At 42.8% G+C, this 20466-nt stretch overlaps 1 protein-coding gene across 1 annotated transcript; it reads right to left on the bottom strand.

Moving 5' to 3' along the window:
• Window positions 1-905: 905 nt before the first annotated feature.
• LOC114441494 (uncharacterized) lies at window positions 906-18514 on the bottom strand. Its single transcript, XM_028414458.1, has 9 exons — window positions 18361-18514; window positions 11695-11791; window positions 11265-11346; window positions 10616-10985; window positions 9507-9581; window positions 6011-7143; window positions 4185-5011; window positions 3753-4007; window positions 906-2737 (listed from the first exon to the last, which is right to left on the bottom strand). Exons 3-9 carry the CDS (start codon window positions 11309-11311, stop codon window positions 2484-2486), a joined length of 2961 nt encoding a protein of 986 aa, XP_028270259.1. The 5' UTR covers window positions 11312-11346; window positions 11695-11791; window positions 18361-18514; the 3' UTR covers window positions 906-2483.
• Window positions 18515-20466: the final 1952 nt, after the last annotated feature.

The raw sequence follows: 20466 nt of genomic DNA on the forward strand, positions 1-20466 counted from the left end.
AGTTAGTTATGTACAAAGTAAAAGTGAAAACAAAGACATGGTCCAGTCAGCAGCATGTTATAAAGTGCAGCTCTGTGCTGATCTGGATCCAGATGCCCCCTAAATGTGAACTTTAATGTCTATTGTCTTTTTCTTAGTTTAGTTGTGTACAAAGTCATGTAAAGGGAACTCACAAAGTAAGAATTTCATTGCTCAGTGTAACTGTAAAGTGCTGTGCATTTGAAAATTTGACAATTTGTGTGTGTGTGTGTGTGTATGCAGGGGTCCAGTGGTCTGTCCATGAGTGTCTGGGTGTGTGGGATGCAGAAAAGTGACTGGCTTTCTTCTGGAACTGGTCAGTGTATAGTGAGTACAGGGACTTGGAGAGGACTTCCTACAATCCCCTGAGACTCTGTAGATTCAGTTGACTGTGCTTGATCTGGTGCTCAGACTGTCCTTTAAGTTTGTTTTTGAAGATGCAATTTGTATTCACTGTAACTGTACTGACCTCTGGATGTGATGAGGACTCAGTAACAGACTCACAGCTGAAATTCACATCCTAATAAATCCAGGCACAGGTGTCATGAAGGGGGTCATGGGGATCTTTGATCTCTTGAAAAAGTACTGGACTAAGACGTTTTGACTTCTCAGTTCTTATGTGTGGTCAGGTGGTGCAGTAGTTATCACTGGGATAAGCTCCAGGCCCTGTGACCCTGCACTGCAGGACAAACCGGGTTCAGGTGATGGAGGGATGGATGAATTCTGATGATGTGGTCACCTCAATATATCTGTTTATGGAACAACAGCTCCATCTAGTGTCATAAAACGTAAACTGCATGTTGGAGAGCATGCTGTAAATAATGTGGCCATCATTTACCGTATATAAAAAAATGTTAACTGCACAAATAACCACAGGACAAAACACAGAAGTTTAAGTTTTTATAAGACTTATAAAAAAGAAAAAACATAACACAATAACCAATGCATGTCATACATTGTGTTTTTTCTTTGTTTCTCTGAGGAGTATTTACAAAACAGGCGTATGTACAAGAACGCAAGAACTCAGAAATGGAGAAAGCTACATACTGTCTAGCACAAACAACCAGTTAGCATAATGATAATATATTTGTTATGTACAATGTAACTGGTATAGCTAGAGCAAAAGAGAACGTAAAGATTCTGGAAAAGGTTTAAATAACTTCAAGTATCTGTCTCGAGGTTTCATGGAGGTTTTAATCCGACAGATGCAGATTTCCAGCAACACTCAAGATGAACCAAAAATCTGGTTGAGCTGCAAAGTGTGTAGTGTGGCTGGGATAATACAGGAGGAGCTATATCCATTGGAAAACACAACACAGACAATGCAACAAAAAGTGGTGCAGCAGAATAATCACTTCTCTGATAAATGCCCACTTTGGAAGTAACCTTTAACACAATGGAGGGAAACTTTTCTCTCCACACATAAAGTGATATCCAGCTTAATGGCCTATAGCACCTTTTTACTGCTTTGAATAACAAATGTGCAACAGGCAAACAAAAACAAAACAGGAAACATGAACATACTGTTGCTCAGGGGAGAATTGTAGCTGCTGAGTGAATCTATTCAGCAGAGCAGACAGGAGACAACAGATTTCGACAACAATAAGACAACAGTTTGTTGTATGTTTCTCGACTTAAACTGAATTTAAAACATCTTCGGTATCCAAAGTTAACTTTACAACATTCAGAGGCCATTAAATTGTCCGCTCGAAAATTATCTCCATCATAAAGATGTTTCATTTTAATAATTAAAAACCTTCATAGTAACTGCAAGAGCACTCATGTAGTACCTAACACATGAATTAAGGTCCAAATATCATGAATTGCACAGTCTGAATAAAAAGAAGCACTAGCTTGTTTTGAGGAAAGATCTGGCTATTCTTCTCAGCAGTAGTTAGGCCTAATCTAATAATAAAGCTGCTATGAAAGTGTGGCCAAAGCACAGGCCATTTGTCCTAATAACATCTCCAAGTGCATAAAACACTAATGCTACTTCACAACGTTCATGTAACAACACTGTAGGGATCAGTCAACTCCCTTGTTTACATTTCCGTTTAGTGTATTTATTGTGGAAGGAAAAGAACATGTCCATATACAACATGACGCAGGCTGCAGCCAGTGCCATGTCTCTGGAGTCCCTCGAGGCCTGTCTCAAACGGCACCCATCAAGGTATACTGCTTTTGACAAGACTCGACTGAAACTGTCAAAAACTAGACAGCCATAAACACTAGTGTATTTTTAAGACCTTAAAGTAAAGCAGCAAAAAATTCCTGTTCAGTCCAAAATAGTTATCTCATTAGGTTTCAAATTAAAAGCAATGTCAAAGACACACCACGCTACCAGAGAGTGGGGAGAAATTTAGGACCATCCTCTCATAATTAGTGCATTTCATGGGCAGCAGGGTACCATTTGAGATTCTGCTCAGCTGCAGTGAATCAAACACCTTTCTGACCTCTAACCCCACTCAGCAGACAGTGAGCGGTTGTGGATCGTTTTCACGACGCTGATTTTTCTTCAGCAGCTGAATGCGGTTGTGGCAGTAGAACTTGATTGCTCGCCAGTCACGGTGGTTGTTGACCAGCAGGGGGCACTGCTGCAGGCAGCGCTCGCAGTCAGCTTTGGCGGGAACTCGAAGCTCGTTGATGTTCTGGGTCAGGTGCTCCTCAACTGCGGCACGCTCCGCCTCGGACCAAGGACGCTTCAGTACACCTCGCTTTCCTACAACAGAGGAACAAAGTGTGTGTTTTAATAGCCAACAAAACAGAAGCGACCAACAAACACTCCCACAATGATCGTTAAAGTTCATTCATTTAACATATAGTGACATTCTAAATAACTTAATGACAACCGTAACCTTGTGTGGCTTTTAAACTCTCATCAATGCCAAGAATGAACTGAAGCACGGTCACTGGAAGTATGTCTTCATTAAACAGTCAACTTCATTACTACTTTAGAAGTTGCATTGATCCAAAAGAAACAGGTGCTGCACCAAGAAAAAAGCACTGAGGCAAAAAACATATTTTTTATCTTTGAAAAATGGATCAGCCACACATTGCGAGTCTAACACAAGCACCTGATGTTTTTTTTACTTTTCAGATTCAAGTTGGTTTTGGTCAGCTGATCAAAGACTAAAGCTTGTTACATACTCCACGAGAACAGACAAACTTGTTCTGGCTCTCAGCGCTCCAAGAAGAAAATGATATCCCTTTCTTGTTGAAGCGCTGGTTTGGGAGGTCTTGCGGCTTGTTCTCGACACATCATATAGGCAGAACTGTTTTTGTTTGTTGTGTCCGGGAACTATTGTGTGATTGGCTGTTTTGGAGTGGGTGGTCAATGCAGAAAAGTGATTTGTATACACTTCCTTTGCATGAATAAGCCTACAATGTTCATTCTTGCTGTCAGCTGCCCTGTAACAGTTTTGTCTTAAAATTAATCATGTCTCACACACAAACTTTAAAAATTAAAAACAAAACCGCTGTGCAGCTCTAACATTTAGGTTAGGACTAGTAAAGGAATTACATCAGTCAGTAATCATGACTGCTTGCAGTCAGTCATAGTTTTAATTAACATGTGCTACTTTCCATGACTGGGACTCAGGTCAGTGTGACATACATTTTGTCATCAAATGGTAAATTAGGTCTGCACAGATGACTAAACAATCATGAAGACACTGATGTGTGTGTCTTTCTTTCTTGAAATTGTGCAGGTACACACACTTGACACACAAACAAACCTGATGAAGGCTGACCTGAGCCCCTCCTGCGGTTCATGGTTGGCTGTGGTGATGGTGACAGCAAAAGTGGTGGCTGGGTGTTTTTGAGCTTCTTGGGTCGTCCCACTCTCCCGTTGTTCTTGCCCTTCCTGACATACAGGAGGGTAGGCGTAGGGTTCTGAGAAGGAACAGGGGCAATCAGTTCAGGCTTCTCCTTCACCTGCTCCCCTTCAGACTCTCCCTCTGAGTACGAGTCTGCCGAGTTTCCTGACATGACTAGAGAGGAGGAAAGAAAGAGTGAACTTCAATCAATTTGTGGTATAACAGTTTCTAAAAACTCCACCACAGACACTGAAATGTTCACAGAAGCTATAAAGTGGGGTCACAAGAGGACATCTGACAGCTTGCCTCAGACAACACAACAACTGAGTTCCACTCGTTCATTCATCTCACCGTCTAGTTCCAAACAGATGTGGTTCAAGCTCATTCCCCTGAAAAGCACTCCATCTCTCTCTCCACACAGCACGACTCGGCCCACTCTCCCCATCAGGCCTGGGTCTTGGCCAATTCCGGCACAATTCTGCGTCACATGGTACTCTCTCTCGAGGAAGTGCTCCAGCCTCTCCACAGCACTTCCTCCTGGCTGTCCGGGTTCCTCTCCCTCTCCTAGGAGCAGCAGCTGTGTTAGGATTGCTACCTGTCGGCGAACTCTCGTCTGGGTCAGAGCACGTGGATTGCGGGTACCACTGGAGCGAGCCAGGCTGCGTAGCAGGTCAGTGCCGCGCAGCGGTGTAGCAGGTGAGTGGTAGGGCCGGGCAAAGACATAGGGGTTTGTGGGGTCAACTCCTACATCCTGCCGTGTCTGCAGCAGAAGTTCCAGGCATGGCTCACAGTGCGGGGGAAGGATGAGTGGTTGCACACGTCCACGCTTACCCTGGACCCCAACTCTAGGCAGATGAGGAAGCACCAGGCGCTCAAATGGAGAGAGGGAGGCCTCCAGTGGCGTGAGAGCTGGAGGAGCACCAGGTGGGACAGGAACAGGGCACTGTGGAGTAATGCGAGCATGATATTCAGCGATGGACAGCTTTGATACCTCACACTCACGTCGTCGGTTGTATAGAATGAGGATTGCCAGGCTGGAGTGACAGAGAAGGCGCCAGGCCTCGGCAGACTGAAGCTGCCGAGATAGAGACAAGAAGGCCGAGTGCTGAAGCCGGCGGAGGTACAACACCAAGGATGACAGGGATGAGAGGAGAGGCAGCATGTGGTGACGTCCCGAGCTGAAAAAAAGGGAGTTTCCTAGTTAGTGTGTAGAGTGAGTGTCCTAAAAGATAGTCCAAAAATGTCACCAAGAGCATTGAGTATTTAAATTTTTCAAAAAAATTATTGTAGTAGTAGAAACTAAAACTTCAGTTGTTTTAAATGTATCAATTACAAAACCTTACATTCCACATTTTTTAAATGTTTGCCACAAATGGCATACCTTAATGCCAGAAAATATACAACATTCCAACTATATAATTTAAGTCCAATTAGCACATACACTGCTCCAGTTTGTTATCTGTCAGTGCCAATATGTTGGCCTCATTGTATTGTCTCTGAAACGTTGTACTAGAAGTAAGCAAACCTTAAGTATTCACTGTGTTTTGTTGCCTTGTTCTCCCTTTTTATCTTTGACCCTCTGAAGCACAGCATTAATTAGTGGCTTTAAAATCATTTGTTAACTGCCAAAAATACACTGTGGAATCATGGGACTCAAAATTGACTAAACGTTCCTTGAATACATTGAGAAGTGATAGGAAGTGACTTCTATGTGATAAATTCTTATTTTTTTACATTTTATTAGAACCACTTTATTATAAAAGATCTACTGTTATTTTAACAACAAACTGATTCTTTACAATATTGAAAATTCTGCCTCCCCTGTGCAATTAGGAGGCCTGCAACAAGCAGCTGTGACTAAAAAGGGTCTAATATTAAATTACCAAGTATTTACACACATGATTAGATTTGGTCCTTAACACCTCAACACTCTCTCATGGAGTGACTCAACTATTTATTACAATTTAACTTGTCTGACATACACAAATATACTTAAGGCTTTAGCTGAGAACACATTTGTCTATCTATGACATCTATAAAACATTTTATTAAATCATACCTAACAAAGTCTACAAATCCAGCTGCCTCGCTTCAACCTTCTGAATGAATGACCTGGATGTCTGAGAATCTTCATCAACGTTATCTAACAAAGTAAAAAATAAATTGCATTAAGTTACCTCAGCAAGTCTTTGTCTTTATCTTCTGTCCCACTCTCATCTTCCACCTCCATTACTCCGTTCTCCTCCTCCTCATCTTCCTCATCCTCCTCATCTTCCTCGTCTTTTGGTATCTTCATCTCTTTGGGCGTCTTGCTGCTGTACGACTGAGGACAAACAAGCTCTACATCCTCCTCCTCTTTGGGCCTTTTGACCTCTACGACCTCAACATCTTCCTCATCTTCTTCCTCCTCATCCTCTTCATCCACCTGTCTTTCTTTCTTATTCCCCCTCATTGCACTTTTCCTGGATGGGGTCATACCCACAGGTGGTGGGCTCCTCTTTAAGACGGACACGGGCACTGCATTCTGTCCTCGTGGGGGGGTCAGCATAGGAGGTGTAGAGTTCCTTCCAGAGGAGGCAGGGGATAGACTGCCTGTTGTGAGAGTGGGTGGAGACACGGAGAGGTCTTGGACAACACTTTGTGTATGATCTGAACTCCGGCCGTGTCCTGCAGTGTGCGACAACTTTGAGTGTTGCTGAGTGTGTGTGAGAGCTGTGGAAGGGTTTGTGTTGTGACGGGGCATCTGTGTGTAGCGCTCAACAAGGGCAGAGCACACGTCAGGCTGGTGGGCATGGTGTTTGTCTAAGTGGCGGCCCAGTGAGCGGAAGTGGCGTCCACAGTACTCGCAGGTTTGGCGCATGGAGTCTATGGAGACTGCTCCTCTGGGGACATTTGACATGATGTTGCTTGAGTTGTTGGAGGTCAATGGTGCTGGAGATTTGAACACAGGCTTAGCTGAAGAAGAGGTGGAGGAAGATGAGCATGGAGGGGAGGACTGTGCTGCAGAATGGGATGAAGGAAGTGGACGGTTCTGATGAGAAACACTGGAGGGGGAAGTCGGCAGCGGCCGCCCAGGTGGTGTCCGATGAGGAGTCTTTTTCTTTGAAGGAGTGCCGCGACGTTTCTTACGCCGGCGAAGTGCACGTCCACGTGGGCTAGAGTTGTCCTCATCTCCGGCTTCTGAATCACTGGCATCAGAGTGGGAGATGGGAGAGGAGGAGGGGGAGAGGGACCAAGAGGGGGTGACATATTCCTGCTGTTGTTGCTGCTGTTGTCGCTGCTGGGCTGTCATTGAGAGAGGTTCATCCTCCTGAAAGTGAAAGACAGTGACAGAGTGTCCTGAGACATGTCCAGATTGTGGTAGTAATATAATGATAGTAATACAATTGTAGGTAGGTTTGTGGTTAAATGTTTGGCACATTCAAATTAAGTTAAGGTTTTGTGGTAATATCAGATTCTTGTGGTCTCTTATGAAAAGATGTCCTTCTGTCAGACTTCTGTCAGAAGCCTTAAACGTATGTGTTGTTTTGCTGTTGTTATATTGTCTGAATAAATCTTCCTAGATCTTGAAGGTCTTGCATTTCATTATTTGTTTTCCTGCACTAAAAATGTAAATGATAATTTATTAAATGAATAATGAACAAGACTGATAAGACCTTAGGATCAGTATGTGCAGGGGAAAAAACTACCTGCATGCCCACGATGCTTTTAATACACAAGCAGCAATGCTCGCTCATTGGGATCATAAAGTTACAGCTGTCCACAATAGCTGTCACTAGTATTTTTTACTGTACTACAGTGTTGCTATCCTTCATCTTACCAGTGAAGTTGTAATGCATTTGCTTACATTAAAAAACTAAGATTAAGAACATGTTTAACATGTTAATCCAATTAGATCCACAGTCAGGAGGGATATTAAATGTGAAAAACCAAAGGGTGTCACTGGCAAGAGGATGATCAGAGTACTACTGTAAAGAGGTGATCAGAGTGACTACTCCTGTAATGTTTCCCAATTGGAAACTTCTCCACTTAACATAGAGAGACAACAGACAATGAGCATAATCAGTGAGTGCTACTTATGCTGTTGAGTTAAACTCAATGACGTGTTGTGTTACTATACATAATGAAACAATTATCCAGGTGTGGGGGAGGAAGACTTTATGACAATGATTACGGTATATTGAGTCTAACATCAGTGTTGTGTACCCACATCCAGACAGGTGAGTATCTACAGGCACAGTAGTGCATTATGACCACATCAACATTTGCTCAGTAGTTCTCTGTGGGGTGTCAGAAATACAGAGCAGAATTAAGTATCAGATGAAACCTATTAACAAAACGTCCCTCATACAATTAAACTTCTGTCAATCTTACATGTTTTTCTAGGTCCTTATCCTCTAAGACAGTGGTCCCCAACCACCGGGCCGGGGACCGGTACCGGTCCGTGGGTCATTTGGTACCGGGCCGCACAGAAAGACTGAGCAAAACATATATTATTCATTATCTGAGTCTGACAGCTGTTTCATTTAAAAATCGATCAGATTAATCCGCCTGTGCCTTTAAGCACCTGCCCAGACGCTTGTCTCGGTCACGGGATACGGAACCCCAAAATTAAGCCCACAAGCAGCAAAAATAAATAAAAAACAACGTCTTTGGAGAGCTTCTTCGGAAAGGGGAAAAGGCCTAACGAGGGGACAGAAGAAGAGGAGCCTACCCCTTCAAAGAAAAAGAAACCCGCATTTAAAAGACTATATCAGGAGTCCTATTTAAAATACGGATTTATTGCAACAGGTGATTCTCACACACCAAGTCCGCTCTGAGTGATATGTGGCGACAGACTCGCAAATGAGGCAACGAAGCCTTCAAAACTGCGAGACCGAGCACCCTGCATTAAAAGACAAGCCATGGAAGAAAACATGAACAAGAACGACTGAAGCAATTAATGACGGCCAAAACAAAATTACGGAGTGGACTGGACATAAGAAACACACTTCGGGTGTCATGTCTCCCATTATCCCCAGATGGGACCGCCTCATTGCTGGGAAAGCTCAAAGGCTCCCACTAATTAAGCATAAGAGTAAGTTGTCTGTTTATGCACTTTGTTTTTTTTTTTTTTTCTGTGCCGGTCCGTGAAAGTATTGTTTTACATGATACCGGTCCGTGGTGCAAAAAAGGTTGGGGACCGCTGCTCTAAGAAACCACATGAAGATAATTTTTGGGGTTACAGTTTCTTTGTGTTCCCTGTATCACAGAGTGTAAGGTAGGTAGTGTAAGGTTAGAGTTGTAAAGGGTTGACTTCTCCATTTTGTGTTCTCATTCCATTTTTCTTTTAACAACAAATAACATCACTCCTCACAAAAACACGGGACTCACTGCAACTAAATATTTTATACCATTGCCACATGGCCTTTATCTAAGTTACTGAGTTACTTACTTTCTCAAAGGGGCCTGAAAACTATATTACCCATGAACTTTGGGAGTGTTTCTATGAAGGTGAAACTGGTCAATTCACAACTCTTCAGTGTTGCACAGCTGCTGAGTCCTATCCAACCTGATACTGAATTAGCAGCAAGGTTTGTAAGGCTGGAGACACAGTAAACTTTAATATTGTTATAGCTTTTTTTGTCAGTGTCACTGTGTGATTTTGACAAATTGATTGTATTTTTCCTTTACCTTTTTGATACTGGTGTTATTTTCTGTGTCGGAGTTACAGTCATGTTGCGATGGAGACACAGTACCACGAAAACCCTGTGGGATACAGAGCACTCACATTAAAACAGCCAGCACATTGCTCATCACAATCAGCCTCAGCTGTCATTCAAAGAGAAGGAGGACACCCCTCCACAGTTGGCCGTAAGCACAGGGGTTGATTATAACTCCAAATCTCTCACTAACAAGCCAAACAAAGAAAGGGGAAAAGGAGTATGATTTCCAACACTTCTGTAAGCTATTAAGATAAGACACTCAGGGTCACTCAGGTGGATATACATGGCCAAAAACAGATTCATCCACCAGCAGGAGCCTTAAAACTGTGTACATCAGCAAAATGTTTAAAACTGGAAGGAACTAAGTGCAACCTCAGTTCCCATTCTACATGATGTCAATTTCTCAAGTTCGTCAATTTAATTTTCTTAAATTGATTCTGGTATCATCTTTTTGTTGAGTAAATTGATCCAATCTAATGAGATCCATTAAAGGAACAGATGTCATGTAATAACCATGGTTACTGTTGCTAAAGCACTATAGGTAGAGAGAGAGCTGGAGCTCAGCCATCACCATGGTAACCCCATGCCTTGCTTAGTATGTGTGTGTGTGTGTGTGTGCAGCATGGCACCATGTGCAGCGAGTAGTATGAAAGTGTGTGTGTGTGTCACAGACAATGAGTGTGTGAAGCTGATCAGCAATGTGTGAATATACATATGGTTGCCTATCAGACAGATTGACAGTGTATTTCTGTACTTATGAGGACAAGAAACATGGAGATAAAGAATACTTAATAGTGGGATTCGATTTAAAACTGGGGGCAAACATAGGTAGCTATCATCATATTAAATATATGTCCAATAGCTGCATTGTGTTGTGATCTATTTAAATTATTGCTGGTGCAACTTGGTGAGACTTGTGCATAGTATTTTCCTTTTTTACAACTACTTTCTCCCTGAAGGACTTCTTTCCAGCATTTAACTTCTGCCTCTTCCAAGACTTGTCTGTATTTGGCTAATATCAGCAAGAAGAACATGCATTGCCACACATATGTACAATTTGTTTCTCACAGCACTGACCAGATTCTCCCCCCACTCTGTTAGGCTGTAGTCCACAGTGATCTCCTCCCCCTTGGTGATGTCTCGGATGGCGATAACGACCAACCGCACCTGGCTGCCACAGTGCACCTCTCGTATACGGCAGTTGGGGGAGGGAGGGAAGGAGCTGGCTGTAGGTGCTGGAGCGGAGGCTGTCGGGGCAGCTGGAGCTGTGGACGCAGGGGTCAAAGATGGGGCCTGAGCTGAAGATGCAGTGGCCATGGCAGGAGCTGGTGCAGGGACTGGGGTTGGGGCAGAAGAAGCAGCTGGAGATGGAGCTGGTGTGGAGGCTGAGCAGGAGCTGGTCTTGGATCCAGTGGAGACTTTATTGTGTGTCTGCTCCGATGGACCGCTAGAAGGCAAAAGGTTGGAGGATCAGAAGTATACCTGACTACCTCAGGCTGACATCCAATAACTGGGGTTGATTTTATTTTACCTCTATTATTCTGTTGCAGTTCTGCATTCTACATCTCAAGTTGATTATGTGGATAAGCTGAAACTGGAGGACTAGGATTCAAAGGTGCTGGTTTTAGACTAATCTGTCATTGAGTGTTGAGTTTAGGTCAGCAACTATTTCTTCTGATTAGAATAAAAGTTAAAGCAATTAATAAAACCACTAATTTACACTCACCAGTTGTGAGGGGCAGGCTCAGTGTTGTAGAAAGGCCCGTCCAGCATGGGCTGTTTATTCTCTCCTGCTTCCTTTCGATCACCTGAGAGAACAGCAACAGTCAGTATAAATGGATTACAAATGAGTATGGAGGGACACAAGCACACACGCACACACAAAGGTCATCACCCAATCTCTAGAAGAGCGCACACACACGCATACAGAACACACGCAAGAACACGCACACGAGCCACGCACACACACAGGAGCACATAACACACAACGCACATAGGCTAGGGAGGCACATGCACAAAAGTAGGTCACACACACTCACACATGCTCCACCCCCATACGAATCACAGACAGATGCACATGCACAGACACACTGTTGTGTGCACACACAGTGCACAGCTGATGGCTGTAAGATATGACATACAGATGTAACACACACCTGCGTTGAAGCTGTGTTCAGCCGCGCTCTCTTCCACAGTGTTTGTAACGAATACTTTTACGGGTGTCCCTTTCCTTTCCTTCCACAGCCACGCCTGCTGAAATACACACAGACACGCACAAGAACACAATTATCATTTAATCAATTGGCCAATGGGCCAAACTTCACATCAATCAGGTTAGAGTGATCAATAAGCTGATGGCTACCTAATGGATCCATACAAATTATGGGTTTCCCCTCCCATACAGTTAAAAAAAACAGTAAATAATGTTATTTCAAATTAGGTTTTACACATTCTGCGACCACCTGGAGGGGCTCAGTCAAAAAAGGTTCTGTTCATTTCTTGCAAGATGCACATCAGGCTATGACATATGGGCCCCGTGTACCTACAGCACATCTACAGCATCAATAACGCAGAAATAAAAATCAACTAAGAGTAACATTTAGAGATCTAACATTATCAGAAAATAACCTATGAAAGTAACATGGAAGTGCATGTGTGTCCTCGTATATCCACCAGACAAACCATAAAAAAAACATCTCATCGCACTATTAGAGGTCAAAATATCAGAGTGTACCTTAAAATCAGAAACCCTTTTAACTGACCTGAAGTAAGGAAAAATACACAACTGACACAAGATAATTATAATAATTAATGACAAGAAAAGGCACTCTCCTAATATGAACAGTAACTTAGGAATAGTGACTAACCCAGTAATCAGTGAGATGGTGCACTCCAGTTAGTGTTTATACTTGAGCACTGTGACCCCTGGATCACCACTAAGGAGTGTGCCATTACCCAGAGAGCTTGAATGCAGCCACCTGTGTGAGCCCAGAATCTCAAAGCGAGATTACCGTCTTCAGACTAAGTCCATGCCAAAACAGCCACACTCCAAAGAGCCGAACTGACCCTGCCTCTGCTGGATCTGGGCTAGTTCTACAGATCTCAATATTGTTTTCTGTCAGTCTATTTTTTACTCACATGACATTGGAGGCTCTTAAAACTAGGCCATAGAAAGATCGTGCTTTGGATTTTGAAGTGTTCATTACTGTCTGTTAGTATGTGTGTGTGTGTGTGTGGTTGTGGCTGTGTGTGTGTGTGTGTGTGTTTGAAAGTGAAAGAAGAAAAGGGTTAGGAGGGGAAAAAACGAAAAAAAAAGTGAGAGAAGAAGAAAAACAGGGAAAAGGAGCAAAAAGCAAAAAAAAAAAAAAAAAAAAAAAAAAAAAAAAAAAACACAGACAGAGAGAAAGAGAGACACTCATTCAGCAGCGATATCAACCAGACCCACTGTCTTTCTATTGATCCACTCCACTCCCATTTGGACTCGTGATACTGTTCGTGTGTGTCTCTGTGTGTTTAAGTGAGCACACAGTGTGTGCCTGCATTTGTGCTCACATATGTACAGACTTCTTTTCTCCTGTAAAGCTTTCCTCTGTGACAACAAACCACAAAAATGGTAGAAAATAAAACTACATTTTACACAATTTCACATTAACGAAAACATTAATTAAAGTATTTTCACCACAACAGGACAAAAAAGGCCAAAGTTGTCAACTGCCTTACAGTGTAAAAGTCACATGGCCATATCATAGCCAAACAGACAATACACTGATAATATCCTCTGTGGACTCAAGCATCCTTCAACAACACACAGAAGCTGAAGCAGACAGTGCTGAGATTCTGGTGTATGTTGCACATTTATGTACCTTAGTTTTATGTTTGTGTATTTAAAAAGCGGGGTTGATCAGCGGGGTCATCAAAATAATGACAACGTTTACAGTGTTAAATGAAGACTGAAAGGTTAATCTGATGAATAGATTTATAAAAAAAAAAACACAGTGAATCGGAAGTGCACAAAGCTGCATGCTACCGGTTTCTTTGTTGATGTGTGCACTTTCAGGTATTGTTTTGGTTTTTTAGCAGGATGTGTACGTTTTTTGGCTCTATACATTGTACAACTGCCCAGATTGAGGAAAAACAGTACAGCCATTTCGATCCTTTAGATGTCTAGCCACTGTACACATTTGGAATGCCTTCTGCAGGTAGACTCCAGGTGAATTTGAAAGTCTCATATTATGAACCCCTACACATCACTGTTGTCAACAGCTTAGACACCATGTCACATACACATAAGTATGATCCGGCCTTACATCCAGTGGTAGCTGTACAACTGCAGAAAATTCACCTGCTTTGTCTGTGCAAGAAGGCACAGAAATAGCAGCGCCTGCCCAGCTGTAAAGGCTAACCCTATTAGCATGCTATAACACAGCTGACGGTCAACAACTGGCGAACTGAAAACTGAAAGTTTTCTAGGTGGAACTTGCTTTTTAGAAATACAGTAAATGCTTGCCCTACAGAGTGGACCACACTGAACACCCTGCATCAAACAGTTTGCGGTGAGTATGCATACATTTACTTTTTACTTCTGCACCTACTTGGTTGACAAGAAGATAAATATAAACCAAGCTGCGGCAAAATAATAAAATCCATAAAACTACAAATGATGGAGTCATTTATAATTAGACCTTCAATGACTGGTGCTGAGATATGGAGTCACCTGTACTTACGGTACATACATGCTTACACAGACGGGCTTGGCTTACTGCCCTGACCTATACTTCCCAACAGGTTAGCTTTTCTCAGACAAACACACAGTTATTCTCAGAGTTTATATTTTGCCAGATTATTTTAGGTCTTCTGTGTGTCTGGCTGTGTATTCAGTTCTGGTTCAATGAGTTTCTGGGAACTTTCTTGCCAACTAAATCTGTCTCACTTCCATTTCTTCACTGAGCAGACCCCTGAATACCCCCCTCCATTCCTGTCTCACCTTCTCGATCGATTCTCTCATTCTTCTCTCTCTGAACATTTCACTCCCTTCTTTACAACACACACACACAAACACACACAAACACACACACAACCCCCTCCTGCCAACCCACATGCATGCACAAATACACAAACAAGTCCATACTCAAGACCCACATATGCGTGAGCACACATACAGACACACAAAGCTCACAGAGTCCACATGTGCATACACACACACACACACACACATCCCTCCCCCTCCCAGGCCCACATGCATACACAAACACACACACCCACACACACATAGAGGCATGCAAACAGGCGCTCACTCACACACACCCCCCTCCCTCTCCGGCTTACAGGCACGCAAACACACTAACTGACACACACACACAGTACACACAAATATCCTCTCTCAAGCCAAGCTCACATGCACGCCCCCCCCCCCCTCCCCGAAAAGCTCACATGCGTACACACACATAGGAAAGCTCACTCAAGCACACACACTCTCTCTCTCTCTCTCTCTCTCTCTCTCTCCTCTCTCTCTCTCTCTCTCGCTCAAATAACCAAACCCACAGTCTCATGTTCCATCCCTGACAGACACACACACACACACTTTTTCCCCTCATTTATACACACACAAAGGCAAGCATGCACGTATTCAATCTGCACATTACAGATTTTCAGACTCATGCATACCTACTACAGTGTATTCTCTCCTCCACTGTATTTGCATGCATACACACATGTTCCATCAAACACAATTATTCTTTCCCGTCCACAAACAAGCAAACATTATACATGCTGAAGGGTACAAACAAACACACACGGACACAACTTCTTGTCACGCAAGTGTTTCTACCGCTCAGTTCACATACATTTGGTTTACACACATTACAATATCTTAATCGCACACAAACACACAAGGCACACACGTTCACTCAATAAGGCTGACATATACTGTGTCCTTCATGCAGAACGTTCCCTCTCACACACAAACACTCATAGAATCCTCAATAATAAAACAGAAACACACACACACCTTATCACCCACATCCAGTGAGCACATACACACACACTTTTCCTTTTAGCATGCATACACACTCACACACACACTGTCCTTTCCTCTTTCATAAACAAAGTAGATGCATAAACACTCTCCTTCCCTCTATATGACACACACACAACCGCACTGCCCTTGTCTAGGAGCTACAACACACACACACACACACAAACCTTGTGTCTGTCTCCCCCCTTCACACACACCCCTCCTTTTCTTACTGACTGCAGAACAAACACACACACACACACACACACACAGACAGACAGACACACACACTCACACAGTACACACACACTTCCTTCCAGAACAACACACACACAGCATATGCACTAGCTACCAAGCCTTCTTTTGCAGTTTCCAAGACACACACACACACACACACACTCACCCTCCCCTTCTGTTTCAAAAGCTTGCACGCATGCAAGTAAAGGAACACACACTCAGACACACACGCACATCCTCACCCTCTGTCACACACCCTCCCTTCTCTTTTCCTCTCTCTCCCACTCTCTCTTAAACACACACCCACACACACACACTATGTGCTCTCTCTCTTCTCTCTCTCCCTCCCTCCCTCTGCAACACACACACACACACACACACACACACACACACACACACACACACACACACACACACACACACACACACACCCTCCATCTCTTGCTCTCTTCCTTTTCACACACACACACACTATGTGGTGTACACACACACTATGTGGTGTACACACACACTATGTGGTGTACACACACACACACACACACACACTCTGTGGTGTATACACACACACACACACAAAACCTTCCCCCTCTGTTCAACACATCCACACACACACCTCCAGGTTTCTTAAAGACAGACACACACTTTTTCCTTCCACACTTTCTGCATTGCTTCTACAGTGCCATCTTTCACACACCCAGAAGACAATGTTTACTTATAAGACAACATACACAGTTAACACAAACCAAAGTAACACACGCACATACACACACACACTCTTTATCAATCATACAATTGATTATCATGTCTAGTAAAATCAGACTGGAACCCACAAACCACTCGGTCACACATAAACAGGGTCCATACTCACATGTAGACACACACTTCCCTCCCACTATCCCTCTCTCTCTCTGTAACACACACACGCACACACAAACAAACACTCACATTCCCTCCCCCACTCTCCTAACACACACGTATGCGCAAACACACTCCCCTCCCCGTGCCTCTAACACACTTCCCCTCTATCTGTCTCTCTCTCTCTCTCTCACACACACACAAACACACATGCACTTTTTATGTTCCTTCTCTCTCTCTCTCTCTCACATACATACACACACACACACACACACACACACACACACACACACACACACACGTCCTTCAGTCTCTCACAATCTCTCTCTCTCCTGCCTTATAGTAAAACACCTTTATTCTCCACTATCTTTTCACACACATAAAATTTGTTTCTTTTTTATTTTATTCTCTCCATCTCTCACACAGACACACTCACAAACAACATCAGGCATGAATACGAACTCTCTTTCTGAAAAACACATTTAAAACACATCTCTTCTCTCTAACACAATCCCTTCCCAACATACACACACTTACTCATTCTCCCAACCACACACAAACTCAGAGAACCACACACACACACACACACACACACACTCCTGTTCTCTTTGTCACACTCCTTGCACACTGTGCTCCCCTCCCTCTCCTCATCTCTCTCTCACTCACACACACACACTGTCACGCACACACTCTCTCCCCTCCCATCCCCCCCACACACACACACACACACACACACACACACACACACTCCCCCTCCCATCCCTCTCTCTCTCTCTCTCTCTCTCACACACACACACTCTCCCCCTCCCATCCCTCTCTCTCACACACACACACACACACACACACCCTCCTTCTTCCTCTGCTCTAGCACACACAGACATACACACACAGAGACACACACACACCACTCACCCTCCCTCTCTCTCACACACACACACACACACACACACACACACACACACACGCACACACAGAGCTGCTCCTTTCTCTCACGCTCTCCCCTCCCTGTGTGTGTGTCTCTCCCACTCTCACACAATCTCTCTCTCTCACACACACACACACACACACGCGCGCGAGTGCGCGCACCACACACAAGCAGAGGCGCGCACTTACAGAGACAGAGAGAGAGAGAGAGAGAGAGAGAGACAGCAGCTGTGACAGTATATTGATCCCAACATTTTATAAGTTTGTGAACTGAACGGTTGTATCCGGGTGCTGAAAACTTTGTTATTTGTAGTTTCAGACCCAACACATCGTTATTAAACCCCAGATTTTTGGGTTTACCCGATAAAGTAACAAGTGTGTGGTGGGTGACATGGTATTGTTGCGGAAATCTGTGTGTGTTTGGTCATTTGTTGACCTGTCACACACAACAGCCTGCTCAGTAGGTAAATTCAGTTGTCAGACACAACAGACGCAAAGTCACGCACGCGCGCACACACCTTTTCGGAGCTGCTTTGTAAGGTGGACTTAACAGTTAAAAAAAACAGCTAGCCTGAACCTAACGGACGAGTTTCTCAAATCGATTTCCCACAACTGGACATTTGCTCACTGACAAACTTTACAAATACGTGTAGGTATTAACTTTAGTTCCATCAAAAACAGCCTCACACATACATGCGCGCACACACCCACCCGAGTCTGGCTGTCATTGGGCAGGAAACACTATCATCCAACAGTTTTACACCACAATCCTATGTTGAACGGGTTATCTCACCCTCGTAGAGGCGGTGTTGGTTTGGCGCCCTCTCCCTCGCTGTTCAGGCTGTGTGGGTCCCGGTACTCGAAGAGCGAGCGTACGGTCTCCGCCATCTTCACGCCAGCAATCGCTGATCTTCCGCCCGCCTACACCGTTCAGACCTCTCGCTCTTCTCTCCAGCCGCTCAACTGGCTCACACCAAGGTTATTCCAGCCTCTCCCACCGCGCCTCAACGGAGGGGTGCAGCGTGATGCAGGCGACGAAATACTCCATACTGCCGTTTAAAGTGTCGCCTCACTCATCAAACACCGGACGAAAATGTGCTTTAAAAACAATATTTAATGCTCTCACGATAGTGGAGTAATAAAAGGCGCTGGCCCACTTTTGGTAGATTGCATTAATGTCTGCCACCCCGCAGAGAAATGGATGCGCTCAGCAAGCAGATGAAAAAGTAGACCGTTTCTAAGAAGAGTGATTAGCCTGCTAACCAAGAGAAGAAAACTGTAAAATATAAAATAATATGTAGAAAAAAAGAACAGGACGCGTTTTGTCTTTTAAACTGAAGAATATAAAATGAAAGTTTAGGAACATTTTGAACTAGTACACCATTTAAAACGATTTATTCTTATTTTATCAACAGGTCAACTCAGTGTCATGTTAACCTGTTATATGTTATGTGATTTGTTTTATTCTTAAGTTCCTTTACAGACTATAAGAAAAACATAGATGAAATAATAATATAATATAAACTCTTAAGTGTCTGCATTTTTTTTTAGTTCTTTTTTCAGTTATTGAATTTATATTAGGTCTGTATTTATAGGAGACTCTCCTCTGCCCTCATATAAATCACCATTGTTTTTTTTTTGTTTTTTTTTACACAGAGCCATGTATTTTCATGCATTTCAATTAATATAATCTACTTTGCATACTGATTAATAAGTAAGGCATGAATTGATATGAAGTTTTACATGTGCCACATGCTATACATTGCAATGACTGCTAGTGCATCAGGATGCAGGTTACATGTCATGTCCTGGTTTTGATCATATTCTAGTTACATAGATAATCACAACAGCATCCACTCTTTCTGAACATCTGTATACAGGTGTGCCACTATGTATTCATTAATCTGGATAAGGTGTGTATATGTGTGACTTTCCTAGTTCCTACTCATGGTAGTATAACCATAATTCTCATAAGATGGATATAAGGTCTTAAAAATGTGTTTACTTGCAGAGAGCATAGCCATGATACCCTAACCCTACCCAGATTACTCATGCACTCATGTAAACATGCTCATTATGTTCCAGAAGTTTTTCCAGCTAAAGGCTAATAGGTGGGGAAAGCATATTGCAATTAACACTAATTGGCCATTTTCTTCACTTCTGATTTACATAGATGTTTTTGTGGATTTCTAGAGTAGGCTGCTACTCTCAGTGCACACATATATTGTCCGTTGTACCAATAATAAAGACAATTCAGTCACTTTTCCTTTAATACAGGAATCATATATGTTTTTGCACCATCCTATTCAGTACTTCTGATTGCATATAATTTTTATCTGTTAACTGAGATCTCAGCTAGAATTGCAAATTACTATGTAAAATCTATGGTTCAGTAAGTAAACAGTGGGAGAGTAGCAGAGAAGTATTACAAGAATCTGTGTTGCTATGGTGTCATATCATTTGTTTCACTTCCCTTGTTACAGATAATACAGTTAATGGTGTCACATAATTCAGCGGTGATTATAAATATTGATTACATTTATTAATCAGAGTCAAAAAACACTTTATTAATCCCAGAGGGAAATTGCTTCATTTAAGAATTGTATAATTTAAGAACATTACATTGAACGAGTTAACAGTTTTAAAGCAGTTGCATTAAAAATCACTGTTGAGTTCCTAAAATGAATTTATGAAAAAACAAGATTTAGTATAGACTTTGATCTAAACTATTCATTTCATTTCATAGACAACCTAACGTATTTCTCGGGGCATATTGAACAGTCAAACTTCTCCATCGATGCTCTGAAAGGTCCATTAATAATATAGAAGGAAGTAGAAGGCATGGAGACATCTAAACATTTGACATGTCCTGATCATTATTATTTATGTGTCTTCCTAA

Source organism: Parambassis ranga, chromosome 1, assembly GCF_900634625.1.
Source record: "Parambassis ranga chromosome 1, fParRan2.1, whole genome shotgun sequence".
NCBI classification, from domain to species: Eukaryota; Metazoa; Chordata; class Actinopteri; family Ambassidae; genus Parambassis; species Parambassis ranga.

Bases quoted from the DNA above. Each gene is read 5' to 3' on its own strand.
- LOC114441494 (XM_028414458.1), bottom strand. From the start codon at position 11,311: ATGCTGGACGGGCCTTTCTACAACACTGAGCCTGCCCCTCACAACTG. The intron at 10,986-11,264 runs GTGAGTGTAAAT...TTTGCCTTCTAG, and splicing joins GAGCCTGCCCCTCACAACTG to CGGTCCATCGGAGCAGACAC. The intron at 4,008-4,184 runs GTGAGATGAATG...CCTCCTCTCTAG, and splicing joins CATCTGTTTGGAACTAGACG to TCATGTCAGGAAACTCGGCA.